This window comes from Melitaea cinxia, chromosome 8 (assembly GCF_905220565.1).
Source record: "Melitaea cinxia chromosome 8, ilMelCinx1.1, whole genome shotgun sequence".
Classification (NCBI taxonomy): Eukaryota; Metazoa; Arthropoda; class Insecta; order Lepidoptera; family Nymphalidae; genus Melitaea; species Melitaea cinxia.
Genome location: NC_059401.1, coordinates 958178 through 973518, shown reverse-complemented (window position 1 = coordinate 973518; position 15341 = coordinate 958178). Strand labels below are relative to the sequence as shown.

General features: G+C 33.9%; 1 protein-coding gene across 1 annotated transcript in view; it reads right to left on the bottom strand.

Annotated features, from left to right (window-relative positions):
• Positions 1-777: 777 nt before the first annotated feature.
• The window catches only part of LOC123655745 (pollen-specific leucine-rich repeat extensin-like protein 2), a 47373-nt gene continuing 32809 nt past the window's right edge, over positions 778-15341 (bottom strand). The window contains exons 2-4 of the mRNA XM_045591499.1: positions 3729-3839; positions 2476-2643; positions 778-2160 (exon numbers count right to left, since the gene is read on the bottom strand). Coding sequence (XP_045447455.1) covers positions 967-2160; positions 2476-2643; positions 3729-3839 — 1473 coding nt within the window. The 3' untranslated portion in view covers positions 778-966. The remainder of the gene's footprint in view (positions 2161-2475; positions 2644-3728; positions 3840-15341) is intronic.

Sequence of the window (15341 nt, the reverse complement as noted above, 5' to 3'; positions counted from 1 at the left end):
ACAAATATTATATTACACTCAGACTCAGGCGGGAATCGAACCCGCAACCCGAAGGACAGAAAGCAGGGCCACTACATACTGCGCCAACGGGCTAGTTAAAAGTCCTTTTGAAGTTGTGTACAATTAAGTGTATTCGAGAGAATTCACTTACTCTCTTTCTCTCTTCCAAATAAAGTCGCCAACGTGCTACGTGATTCACCTGTTTTTGCAGGTTCATAGCCACCATCAGGCGAACCATACATTTTTCTACCGCCATTGTGGTTTAAAAATCCCAAAAATTATAATTAATACATTTTCTTTCTAGCACATACCAAGGTTGACTGACAAGAATGCAGTTACATTTAGTCCGCCTTTTGCAAAAACTTGTGTAATTGTATTGTATACTAAAAATTAAAAAGTTAGCAAGCATCACCCGTAAATATAGCTCTTGCTTCATTTATATGTGTCAAGAATTTTTTTACATAACCTTCAACCTTCGTCGAAAACAATCTTTCTAAAGTAAAAAGATTTGACCATCGTTACCAACACATGTACTTTTCAAATAACAACAGTTTAATTATGTTTTATATTTCGATTTGTCGGAGATTTAATTTAGTAAGCATAGTAAGAATATTTTTAAAGATATAATAATAAATAAAACAAAAACATTTTTTTAATAAAATTATAATTTATCATAAAACAAAATATTACAAAAAAAAATGTTAATTCGATTTTACAAAACTCTCGCACACGGAACATCGTGGACTTTCTCGTACAAAAGTGAATTATAATTAAATCTTAAGACTACGTTTTATTTTAAGGTACTGAGACGCAGCATATGTACACTCGCGGCCTGCCGCCACTGTCCTTCGAACTAGATATCACCACACTGCACTGTGCGACCGATATTAAATACTTTTACGTGATTTATGGCTATATGGACTCAGTCGATCGATAGTTTTATCTAGCTCAGGTATTGAACTAAATCTAGAGCTGAATGCCGTGGCCTCTCAGGAAAGCGTCGATTTGCCCGGATGAGGGGTTCTCTCCTCTGGGCACATAGTAGTATTGAGCTGCCTGGGGAGCCCTTTGAGAAGCTTGGGACTGAGCGAGAGCTAATCTTTGAGCTTGAGCTCGTGCCGCCGCCCTATCTCTTTGTAATTGGCTCTGTTGGATTTGTTGCTGTTGAGCGAATAGCTGTTGAGAGCTTTGGAATTGCGTCTCGGCCTGTTGCCTCTGGTATAACTCCTGAGCGTTAACAGGTTGTATCTGCTGTCTGTACACTGGACTAGCTTGAGCTGAACCGGTGGGGATTTGAGGAGAAGGAATGAAAGGTCTTTGCTGTTGCTGCTGAGCAACGTAAGGCTGTAGACGTTGGTTCAAGTTCAGCTCCCCAGTAGTTTGAGGTAAAGCCTGGAAGAGCTGGGTGTTGTACTGGCCGCTGGAAGGATCGTAGACTAATTCAGTAGAGTATAGAGGATTTCCAGAAGGCGCCACATTGTTAGATTTACCGGGAGAGGCAGCAGTACTAGATGGGGCTTGATTATCACGATGGAATTTTGCAAATTCTGCAGCAAAATCGATCTGTCCCGGTCTTCCTGCGGCAGATGGAGTAGGAGAGGGTGAGTATTCGGGCTCAGGACTGTACTGAATCTGAGGTTTAGGGGTAACTTGAATGATTTGTGGTCTAAAGGTGGTCGCTGGTGGCAGCGCCCTGGCTGTAGTAACGGGCACAGGTCGAGGTGTGATAGCAATCTGTTGAGCTTGGTAAGTTGGTCGCGGGGCTGGCCTGGCGGGCTGTGGACGTTGGACAACACGCTGCCTGATGTGCTGAAGAGGTTCTTCTTCGGGTTCTTCATCAGCGTCCCTAAAGTCATTTTGGAAGTAGGTGGTCGCTGGTCGAGCTGTTGTCTGCGGCCTGTACGCTGGTCTAGTCGGATAGTTTGGTTCAGGGTCGTCTCTTTCCGAAGAATCCTGCGATGGAGCTTCAGGTTCTTCGTCTTCATTCGGTTTGTTGGGATCACAAGGATTTCCTGACACGTAAGTGAACTCTCGTTTGTTGCCGTCGGGGTCGACGTAGCCGTATTTACCGCGGACTACACAGTCGGTACCTCTGGTTTCTTCCTTGAAAGAGCCGTCAGCCGCTTCGTAGCCAAATGTAAAGCTACCATCATCGTTAACCTGAAATCAAGAACGTTAATTATTTTTGCTACCTACACAAGTTATAAAGATATGTCTTTATACATATAGATTAGATTTTAGCATTTTAGAAATAATTATAAGAATAAAAGCGGTGAAAAAATCCAGTCTGTCCAGTTGTTTTACGAAAATATTATAGCACGATATTAAATGCTTGTCTTAAAACTTCCAATTTTCTGCTTGAAAGTTAAGAGTATTGATAAAAAAGGAAGTAATATAATTTTAAAACGTTGTAGCGAAGATTAGTTTCGGGCATATTCTAGGACCGAAAAAATTATAAATATTCATAGTATATACCTTGTTATAATTCCTGATAGTCTGTACTGGCGGCTGTTTGGGTGATTCTTGCAAAGGAGATTGCTGCTTCAATCTTGAAGGAATTGATGATCTGTGAATTGCTCTCGGCTCGTACTCCTCATCAGCTCGGTCCTGATCTCGGTACAGACCATCGTAGGCATATACAACCTAAAAATCAAAATAAAATATTTTCAATAATTTTATTTTACTACCCTACACTAGATGGCGTTAATCATAACATACAGATCTGTTTGGGTGACCGAAATTGTTGGTACTTTTTTATTGAAAAACAAAAATCACAAACATTTCATCAGTGACATAATTTACTAATTATTTATTTGATTTGTCATATGTTTTGTTTTACTAAAATAAATGTCTAATAGCCATAGTTTTGTATTCAAGTACTACGTTCCTAATATAAATTAGTAACCAATGTAATCCTTAGCCCTTTCCAGGTTTTGTAGGTTATTTAACTGAATTGTAAGGAAGACCGTTTTTTTACAGTAACTTTCTTTACAAATCTAATCTAATAATTAGTATCATCACATCACAGCAGCCTTTCACAGTCCACTACTGGACATAGGCCTCCACAAGTTCACGCAAAAAATGGCGTGAACTCATGTGTTTTGCCCATAGTCACCACGCTGGGCAGGCGGGTTGGTGAATAATTAGTATGTTTGAGTGCAAATATATCACGATTGATTTCGCCAGTATCATGTTGAATTATAACTACATAAAAATAAGAACATTTTTATTTTTAACGGCGGCACCTTTAGACTGGTAATATAAGCTTACGAGATTTTAATATCTTTTTTAGTTCCTCTATTTCTGTTAAACATTATTATTCAATTCGCATCAACCTAAATTAAGTTGTGAAATATACTGACCTTCACTTTTACAATAATTTTGTAACTGAATATTATTTAACATGGACCTTTGTAAACGTTTATTACCAAACGGAATAAGTAAAAAAAAATAATGTACCTATGTGGGCGATAAATAAATACCCGATTGTGTTATCTGTTCGTAATTTGAGGACAAGGTACATTTACTAAAAAAAAATTATGTAAGGCTCCAGTACTGTTAGATTAATTCTGATACCTAAACCTTCAGTCAAATAGTTTCCAATCTAGTATTTACTCTATCGTCAACAACATCGCAATCGCAGGTAAATTCCCTATAAGTAACAGCGTTGACAGTTGCCATGAAAATTAAAAAAGTTTTTTTTAATGTAAAGAACAACGTATACGCACTTGTTGCCCTCTTTCCTGCGCTTGCGGCTCGTAGTCATCAACGTCGACTTGCTGCTGGACACGCGGACGGTGCCGTGCGGCCATCCCTGTCGCTAGCACCAGACATAGAACCTGGAAGAGAGAGAGAAAAATATTAAACTCAATTGATGTTTATAAGTATTAAATATTACGTACATTTTAAATAACAATCGTAATATTATTTGAATAATAATATATAATCGTAATAAACAATAAGTACAATATACCTAGTAGGATATGGTAAAATTTCTTTCATGTGTCTATACTTAATTGAGGATTTCGAGCAAATGTTTGTCAACAGTTCCTAATACTTAATTATGGCAACATTTATAAGACTGCGGTAGTTTGTACACGTAGATACGATCATTACGTATTATAAAACGCCCCAAATTCAACAGATAAAATAGAATTAGTAACAAAAATCACATCACAAAAGACAATCGCCCAGACCACACAAATATCTGCACACAATATATACACACGAACGCATACCTACACACGTAAAGGCTTTTTTTAACCATTGCGCCAATCAATATATACATACATATGGGTATAAGATGAAACCACAAAATAGGTTTAATAGAAAAGGGCTGATGAAATACCTACAGTATGGATAACCTAGTATTAATTTCTGTGTAACCTGTAACCGAAGTAGATGACCTAGATATCAGAAATTTGATATAGTACCTATCTAAACTTAAAATTCACGAAACTGGAACTTTCTCAAATAGTCTATTTTTATTTATTTACCTAAACGCATATAAATGATACATCGACTAAAATCAGCTTAAAGTTTTTATTTCGATTACTTTTAACAGTCGAAGCAGTATTCAGTATAATATTATATTGATGTCAAAGAAATTTGAATTTGGTGGCGCTGTATTTTGTGCAGGGCATACGACTGAATTTACTCGCTAATTTACGCAGCTTCCTGTCATTCATCTCAGTAGAATATACAGTCCAAAACGGTGCTAGAATCATAATAACTTTCACAACAACGTCAAATGTAATGCAATTGAAATGAGGTAGGGCAGCAGGAAAGCAGGAAATTTCCTACTCAAAATATGGAGCAGCCCAACTGGGGAAGTACCTTACTGAAGATGACAGCTAAATAATAGGTGAAAGGATCGGCAACGCGCTTGCGATGCTTCTAGCGTTGCAGACATATATAAACTACGGCAATCGCCTATCATCATGTGATCCATACGCTTGTTTACCGACCTAGTTCAAAAAAAAATGTTTTGACAGAACGTATAGTAAAAAGTGTGAAAATTAACCAACTAAAATTAATTAATTAAGAAAGTATTAAATGCAAATCAGTATATAAAAAGTTTTATTTCAATAAATTACAAATTCATCATATTAATCATTTTATAAAATGCGCGCTTGTCTTATGAATAATTCATAAAGAAATTTTAAGGTCGCAAGGTCAAGTCTCGTCCGCGATCGTTAGCCTCTCCGATTCAAATACAGAATGATGTTTATTGAAAGATTCTTTTAAACGCATGTCTAAATATAACTTTGCATTTTATTATTATTTTTGAAATTATTAGTGAAAGATTGTTTTAAAAAAGTTTCTACATATTTTAACATAGATCTGCCTGCCTACATGGACGATTACCCACACTAATTTTTTCATTAGTTAAAATGTCTATGACATTTACAGGTACCGCAGATGAGTACAGACACGGACTTATCTATATCGACTTTAAAATAAAAGTTTCAAAAGAAAAATTTTAGTAAAATTTTTAATGAAATAACGTGGAATCTTAATTAAGTACTAATTGCAGATTAAGGTCTTGGAAACGGTCGACAGTATGTTGCGACAAAATTTTATTATAACGTGAATTAAGAAACGTTCCCAGGAGTCATTTGAATATACAATAATAATTATTATTTTAACGATCCTTCTCTGTATTGTTGTATTATTTCGTAACTGTGTGCATGTGTGAGTGCATATTTAATTGTATAATATTAAATTTTTAATTAGGCTTTAATTAATTGAAATTTGAATATCCCACAGCTGGGCAAAGGTATCTTTTCTCTGTGAGTACACACACATATAAACTTTTTAAGATCTTGGCATAAATCCTCATTTGATTTATATATTTAAAAAAAAAAGATTTTTTTACATGGCATACAATAAATTTACATCTTTAATTTTTTTTTTTTAATTTTTCCGTCATATTGTCATATTTCTCTACATAATTATGAGTATTTTTGTTGTTATGTTGTACATATTTCACCGGTAGAAAGTAACATAGTTTTAGTTTAGTAATATAAACGAGGTTCATAATTTAGATCTTAACATAACTTTATCCAATTAGAGGAAGTAGCAAATGATTTGCTTAGTTACAAAAACCTCAACAGAAATTGATAATTTGAGGACAGATTGGCGCTGAGTAATTTTTTATTATACAACTAGGCCGGTAAACAAGCATACGGCTCACCTGCTGGTAAGCGATTACCGTAGCTTATAGACGCTTGCAACACCAGAAGCATCGCAACATTGCCGACCCTACCTCCAATCCCCCAGGAGGTCTGGTCCAGGAGCCAACAAGAACACAACACTGCTTGAAAGCAGTATTATTTAGCTGTGATCTTCTGTAAGGTCGAGGTACTTCCCCAGTCGGGCAGCTCCAGATTTTGAGCATGATATTTCCTTGTGCCTTCAATCATTACAGCCTATATAGTCCACTGCTGGACATAGGCATCCACAAGTTTACGTCAAAAATAACGTGAACTCATGTGTTTTGCCCATAGTCACCACGCTGGGCAGGCGGGTTGGTGACCGCAGTACTGGCTTTGTCGCACCGAAGACGCGAACTTCCTTGTGCCTTACCTCCGTTAAAACGAAAGTTTGTAAGGATGTTTGAAACTCTTTCACGCCAAAACTACTGCACTGATTGTAATTCAATTGGTACGTAGATTAGTTGGAGATCCATAATAACACAACTACTTTTTACTCCGACATCACCACGTGATCGGAAATAACGCGAGTGAAACCGCGAACTACAGCAAATGATTTATATACGAGCATTTAAAATATAACCAGTCCAGATGTGAACCTGCGACCTTTCAGTTAATATCCGCATTTACAATCTCATTAATCTCGGTTCATCTCCCGGTAGCGTCATGTGTCATTAATTATTTTACGAAATATGTTATTACATTGGAAAGGTACTGTTATATATGATATAAAAGTTATTTTAACGTTTATATTACACACTAATAAATATAAAAAACACAGTGTATTTATATGTCTATTTATATAATAGTTTCGTGGTATTAGTGGACAGGACAGAACACATCCTGAGAGGTTCAGAGAAATGGAGTAAAACGGTTATGAACTGGTATCCCATAAGTGGAAAGCGAAATCGAGGAAGGCAGTACAAAAGGTGGGAAGATGACATCAAAGCAGTCGCGGGTACTGTGTGGTCGAGAATAGCTCGAGAAAGAAAATATTGGAAGAAGCTGGAAGAGGCCTATGCCAACCAAGGGCAAACGGACACGGTGTCGATAATTTAGAGATAAGTTATTTAAGTAAGAAAAATAATTGTGTCTGAAATAAAAGGCTTATATTATTATTATATAATAGTTTCAGGTATAAAAAAATAATTCAGAAAATCAACGGACGAAACCCAGCAAACGCAATGTGTATGATCCTTACAAACATTTCCTGACCGCTGGTACGACAGTCAATTTTAATAAACATTACGTCAATGTATAGTTAAAATGTAATTGTATAAGAAATAATTTTAATATTTTTATCGTCATTAGAAAGCAACATTATCTAAACGTGGTAAAAAATCACGCTCTCGTCAACATGTAAGAAACAGGAGAGTTCAGACATGCCAAGCGATTAATATTTTAAGTTCGCTTCGGTAATGATTATTTACACAAAAAGTATACGTAAAGCCTTTTAATCTAGATCCTTTGGTTATTTTATTTATTTCTGTACTTAATATATTTACATATTCACACATTTATTAGCTTAAACGTTTTCACTTATCAAAAATCTATATTTACTAACAACTTGACTTCAACTTGATTTACAAAAAATAATACAAAAAAAAAACAAATTCTTTAAAAAAAATTAAGCCACTAAAACAGCATTTTACATCTACATATGATTATAACAGCTAAAAAAATGTTAATTGTGAAACTACCCCCAAAAATAAATATAGGTTTTGCGGCAAAAAACCGGCAAAAAACTCCTCAGTGATCTTTCTACAAAACTGTCAATTATTATAAATATAGTCATGGCTTGCATAAAAGAAATAATATTATTTTCAAGCAGTGATTTGTTCCTGTGGTAAGGTGTCCGGGACTCCTGCGGGGTTTGGGGGTAGAGTCTTCAACGCTACGGTAATCGCTTACCACCAGGTGAGCTTTATGCTTAGTTGCAGATCAATTGTATAAAAAAAATTAGTTAAAGTTAGAAAAAATTACATTCAAACATTAACTATGCATTAGTAATATTAAAATAGAAATTTTACCAAGTAAATATAGCATTGCTCGCGACCCAGTTCGTGACATAACGCAGACATAACCGGGTGTCCACGTTTCGAGGAAAAGTGTAATAGATATATAATTGATTTTGCTTGCAAACTAACAAAACCGACTTCGATGTAATTGACAAGTAAACGTAGCTAGTTGATAAAACAGTTAATTAGGTATGTGTATGCAGTGGACTAAAATAATTTTTTATTTCAATGTCTCTTATCCTCTGGTAGGAAATTTTAAAATGACTGACCGATTTTCAGAAAAATAAATGTTGAGTTCTTGCCGAGAAATCTACGTTGCAAATCGATTGTAGAGCTTTACAATTACCAAACAAATTTAATTTAAGATTAATGTAGGTAATAATTATAATTTGTAAGTGATTATAATTGGACTGACGATATGCAAGATTGCTGGTGTAGGCTGGATGAGGATTGCGGAAAAACGGGATGTTTGGCGCGAACTTGGGGAGGCCTATGTCCAGCATTGCAATAGGCTGAACTGACTGACTGACTGACTGATTTAAAGATTGTTTTGAAGCCTACTTGAATGAAGGAATTTTTGACTTTGATTAGACAGTAATCTACAACATTATTTTTTGTATACCACAGAATTTCTTCCGAAATATAAAGATTTCCTGTCAAATATTAAAATAAAAATATGAAATAAAGAAGGCTTTGTATAATTTTCCTGTCATTAATCCTAAATAAGAAGCATAAGAAATTTTATTTTATGTTAAGAATGTAGAGATTTAAGCAAAGAAGGTTTTATATAATTTTTTTCGTCACACATGCGCAGTTAGACAGACTATTAATGTGCACAGATAAAAAATAAATGTAACATAAACAATTCGAGCATGCCAAATTACGTTACATAATAGTTTTGTTTCTAGAAAACGTAATCGAAATTGGGTAATTTCCTCTATGATGGACACGAGTGACAATTGTGATAGTAGTGAAAGTCTAATGTTTCCTAAATAATAGACTTTATAAATGATTGTTATACATACTTTTGATGGGATAAAGACTTACAGGAAGTTGGAAATTTTTACAAAACGTAACTATTATTTCAACTTCACGCGTTTGATAGTACGAAGGGCAGGATATTGTCTGTTGGGTCAGCTTAGAATTAGAATTATCGATATTAATAATAATTAAAGATACTAATAAAATGATTAAGTTGAGTGGAAAAGTCTTTGAATTATTTCGAAAAGAACAATTGTAAGATGAATCACAAATTCATATATGTAACATATACATGAATATGTTTTAATTTCTTTAAGACGACATATAGTTGCGAACTTACATACTTGTGACGTCACAAATTTCACTTACAAAACATAATAGCCGTGAGAACACGTGCTGACACCTTGGCTTAATTTCACTCATGGTTAACTATGTGTATATGTGTTCTGTGTGTCATTGTCTTCTTTTGTCAAAAAAAAAGAATCAATTTTAGGGCGCCATCTTTGAATTTTTTTGTGTTCAGTAAAATTAAAAATGATAAATAAACAAAAAAAATGTAGCCGCAAAAAGTTCACCGAGTCAACTAGTAATATAAAAAAAGCCTATGTAATACTTCTTATCCGCATATATGGTTTTTAGGTGAATGTACATATATAATGTAAATGTGTATTAAATAAAACAAACACAAGGACATCTTCGCGAATCAGACGCTAATTATTTTTAGCCTTAATTAATCTTTTGCTTAATTTTTTTGCAAAAATTTCAATACATATGTTACAAACATAAAATAAATGATTCTTTTACAAATATAATTCTTATGTATGAGACAATTAGAGTTGGTACTTATACAATAATAAGAGACTAAGGTGTAAAATATTGGGAAAGTTATTTCGTGTTGTAATGTAACGGGTCTCGTGAACTGCGTTTTATAATTTTACAAATGCTCATGACAATGATGCATTTTTACATGTTTATTTTGTCAGCCATTTTTTTATTGTCAGAATTCACACACGCGTTGTTATATAACTTATGTGTCAAAATCGCTCTCCCAACTTCAAGCTAAATGAAACTTTGATTCGAGATGGTTCTGTGGGTGCAACGTGTTGAATTTGATTTTAATTGTTCACGGGTGCTAATCAGGCGTAGTAATATACATTTCGTGCCTAGCGTGGAAGGGAAATGTGTAAACTAAAATAAGATATTAAAATTATTTATATGTTAGCAATGTAATATAGTAGAAATAATTATAACAATTATAGGTCGATATGACAGATCACTTTGATCAAACACCAAAAAATACTACGCTAACTTAATAAGGTATTATAGGAACGAAGTTCCTTACGGCAGGCTTGACTTTTGGCTGGGCGGTCGAACTAAAAAAAATGTGATACTAAAACCGTAAGAAGAATATATAACGGAAGTGACGTAATATCAATCACACGACTGTATAATATGACGTTAGTAAAACTAAATTATTATTATTATTATTATTTTGTTTGATTTATTTTATTTTATAGTATTTGTTATTTTCTAAAATACTAAATTTCCTAAATACTTTTATGTACTTAATTAAAAACCAATCGACAAAATTAAAAAAAAAAATCAAGAAGTAGACAATATATATAAAATTCAACATTTGTTTTTTAAATTGTGTTGATCCTATACTATCCGAAGGAACTTCGTTCCTACCTGGTGTCCCATGACACCACATAATTTCATTATTTATAATATATTAACAATAGTTCGAGTGCAGTTGTGCGAGGAGTCGTCTAAAACACCGACGGTTTGCGTGTTCGATTCCTGCTCGGGATGGATATTTGTATTTGTACAAATATTTCTATCAGATTTGGACGTCTATCCTTGTTGAGTTCCCACCATGCCCTGAAGAACATGTTAAGGTGTCGGTCCTGGTTGTCACCATATGCACCTGATAGCCATCGTTACTCATAGAAGGGAACATATCCGCCAACCCGCAGTGGAACAGCGTGGTGGCTTCGGCGTTAGGCTTTAATCCCTCTCCTACGTCTAGAAAGAGGCTCATGCCCAGTAGTGGGGATGCTAAAGACTAAATCGTATTATTATATTTATTTTAAGTATAGAGGAACTTCTAAAGAAAAAAAAAGTCGATAATTTATAGGTTTAGTAGCTCAGAGAAGTAGAAATATTATAATTTAACAATTACAACCGTTTTCCTTTTAAATGTAGAAAGTTCCTAAACTACAGTAGGCGTAGTATTACTCGGACGTGTATTTCGTATTACGTAAAACACATTTTTTTCTTACGCCTATAATTAAGTGACTAAAATTGAACACCTAATAGTGTTACAACACAAAATCCACTTTGATCAGCCGAATATATATCAAACGATGCTTAAAAGCGAATGTAATCAATAACTCGATTAATAATATCGATTATGACGAAACTAGATCACTTTGACTGCAATTACTGAGGAAAATTAGATTAATGGCATTATTAACGCAATAAAAATACGAAAATCTTAACACAGAACGAGTTATCAAGATCAAAATCAAAAACAGCTTTATTCCAATAGGCTCCAAGAGCACCTCCGAATCGTTCTTTTACAAATTAAAATTTTAAAAATAAATTATTATATTTACGACCAATTAGTAATCACATCGAAATCATTATCTTTAAATTGACACTTTAATAAGATAATTATCAAGACATAAGATATAAAAATCTCTGCTGGACGCTCCTTTATGCGTTGCCAGTTGTGGATAAATTATGCTGATAGCGTGGATTCTTAGGTGGATCATACGCTTGTCGGCCATTACGGTAATCTTATATTTAAAATTCTCGTGTCACAATGTTAGTTAACATACTCCTTCCGAAACGGCTGGACTGATTTTTATGAAATTTTGTGTGCATATCGGGTAGGTCTGAGAGTCAGCCAATATCTATTTTTCATACCCCTAAGTTATAAGGGGGAAGGGGTATAAGGGAGTTAATAACATACACAAAACAACTTTTGCGGGGTCAGCGAGTTTACTTACCTACAGAGTTATTAAATCAGCTAGTGCACTTATTTACACTATAAAGTTATTATATTATATGAGTAACGAGCTTTCAATTGTTGTGTTCTTACATCGAATACTTAGCGAAAAGGCGAAAAAAAAATGTTTAAACATGTAGTACATATACTTCACAATGAGAAATCATATTAAAATTATACTTTGAGATCCATCCAAGCTTCGTCTGTTTCGCTTTAGCCTGTAATATCTCACTGCTATAGGCCTCTTTATGCTATAGGTCCTGTGAGCCTAGCCAGTGAGGTCGAGAGGGTGGCGCAGAGTTTTTCTGAAGAGTGGCCTAGGCGACACAGTGTCTGTCTGACACTGTCTAAATCGTCTGCAATAGACAGACTAAGGCCAATAATGATAGGCCTCTTTCCCCATGTAGGAGAAGGATCCTCCTCCTTCGTCTGTTTATGTCAATTTAAATGTATTACGTTCCTATTTTCATCAATTTTTGACATTTTACACGGATTCTGATAATTGTAACTAAATTTACTATATAACAAAAGATATTGAGGAAAAATTAGCGTCACCGTCGTAATATGTACGAATGAACCGTGCAACACTTGCTCAACTAGCGAAAGTGTTACGTGTCTAAAATGTAAACAGTCTTAAGAATGGAATAATAGAAATATACAATTAATATTATCAAAACATTCTAGAAAAAAGGTCTTTGCAAAAGAACATAAAAAAAAAACAAATTGAATGAAAGAACTTTTTGCATTTTCATAAAATGAGAATTACTTTATTCAAATAGGCTTCAAAAGTACCTTCGAAACTTGAATATAAAATTTTAACTATCGTTAAAAGTGAATCTACCGTCGAATTGACATGTAGATTCTACAGAGATGAACCGGCAAGAAACTCCGCAGTTTTTCAGAAAAACTGCTTTTTTCTAAGAAACACTATCATTACAATCCAGATTTGACTTAGTTTCATAATTTACGTAAAATTAATTACTACTATTTTCATGATTACTTAACCTGCGAAGACACAAATATCTAAAAAACCAAGGCAGATATCTATACTAATATTATGATGCTGAAAAGTTTGTTTGTTCATCTGGTTCGTGGATATCTCATTTACCGAGGAAGAATATAAGATTCTTTTTTATTATTTAAGTGCGAATAAAATCGCGGGCTACAGATAGTAATAAACAAAATCTTTAAAAAGTTTTAGGTAAAACAAATTCGATATCGTAGGATACATATCACCGGTCTAGTATCACATACAATACAAACAATCTGTGTAGCCTATAAAACGTCAGATCATAAACAGACTAGCAAAAATAGAGCCTATATTTAAAAAAAATTAACAAAAAATTAAATTGTTTTTTATTTTTATAGCACTCTACAAATTTGGTAATGTAAATATTAAAGATAGCTGTCCGCTCGATTCCAAGTGGTAGTGTTCGCCAAATCACGAGAAAGGCATTCGTCCTTAGTTTCGATTTAATAATGTCGCCCAGCGACATTTCACAGTCTAACACGACACCAACATTAAGACCACTCTCCAACGTGAGATAAGCTAAAATATATAATACAATATCTAACCTCTATTGACAAGAAGTGTATACTAATATTATTAAGTAAACACGTTAATCTCGGAAAATACTGGTTCTAATTTAAAAAATCTTTTCACGTTGAATAGCCCATTTTCTGAAGATGGATCTATAGACTACTTTTTCCCCAAATTAACACATGTGGAACCGTAGAGCACAGCTAGTAATTTATATCGCACAATATTGTTTGCCGAGTCAAGACTCTATTTCCCATTCAGTCATAGACTCTCCATTTATCTGCCAAAATATTTATTTGAAATAATTTATATGGCATAACAACGTTTAGAAGACCAAGTAGTACACATATCTACTCGAATAATATTTTTTATCAAATGGAAATGGACACGGTTCTGTTTATAAAAAAATAACCTTTTAGTATAATTTTGCAATTATTACTCAATAGGCACGGATGCAGTTATTTAATTGGTATTTTTTTTTGATTAGTTAGTTGTATAGACAAATAGAGGTAAATTCATAGTTTTTGTCGAACGGTCCACATTAAGCGAATGGAAAAGAAAATCAAAAGAACGCTTCGCTTCGCTTTTGATGATCGGTAAAGACACATCTTAACACTTAACGTATTAAAATTGATTTATATATTTTAAGACAATTACTTTATTTGACATGATTTCAATTAATTACATTTAGGATTCAGTCTGTAACATTCCACTGCTGGTCATAGGCCTTTTTCTCCGTGTGAGAGTAATAATATTAAAAAAATAATATCTGTATGTAATTTAATCAAGAGAAAAACTATAACAGTAGACAAATTAAAGTGTCTCATTTGAATAATAAATATAAAATATCGCATTCATAATAATTACGTAAACATATCATAATTTTTATTAATGTATTTATATTGGAATACCAATGACGTATTTTATAATTAATATCTATGTCAAGATTACACAAGTGACCGATAAAATTACTCTGTATATCACACATTGATCACGACACAAGTTGACACTCACCTGCCTATATAATTATATACTTATACTAATATCTATGTATATAAAAGCACGTCTAATTGCTGTTGTCAGCGCTTTTCGTTGAGGAAGGGCACAATAGGAAGCTCTGATGCTGTCTGACTGGGAAGCATCCAACCTTACAGATGATCACAGCTAAATAATACTTTCAAGCAGTGTTGTATTACAGTGGATAGGTTGGGCAACCAGCTTGCGATGCTTCTGGTGTTGCAGACGTCTATAAGTTACGGTAATCGCTTAACTTCAGGAGAGCCGTACGCTTGTTTGCCGACCTAGTTTTGTGAAAAAGGAAAGTTTTTTTTGCTAGTGTAATGTATAACAATACGTCTTTGTAAAGCCTGACACTACAAAAACGTAATAAATAGAGTAAATGATTGAAAATAATAATTTGCAACGGTTCAATATCGCTATGCTTCACTAAACACCACTAAATCTCTCAAAAATAAAAATAAATATTCACAAGACACGGTTTTATCCAAAATCCATAAAAAATCAATAGAAACATGCTTTTGATAAATGTATATAATGTTTGTAACAATGTTCAG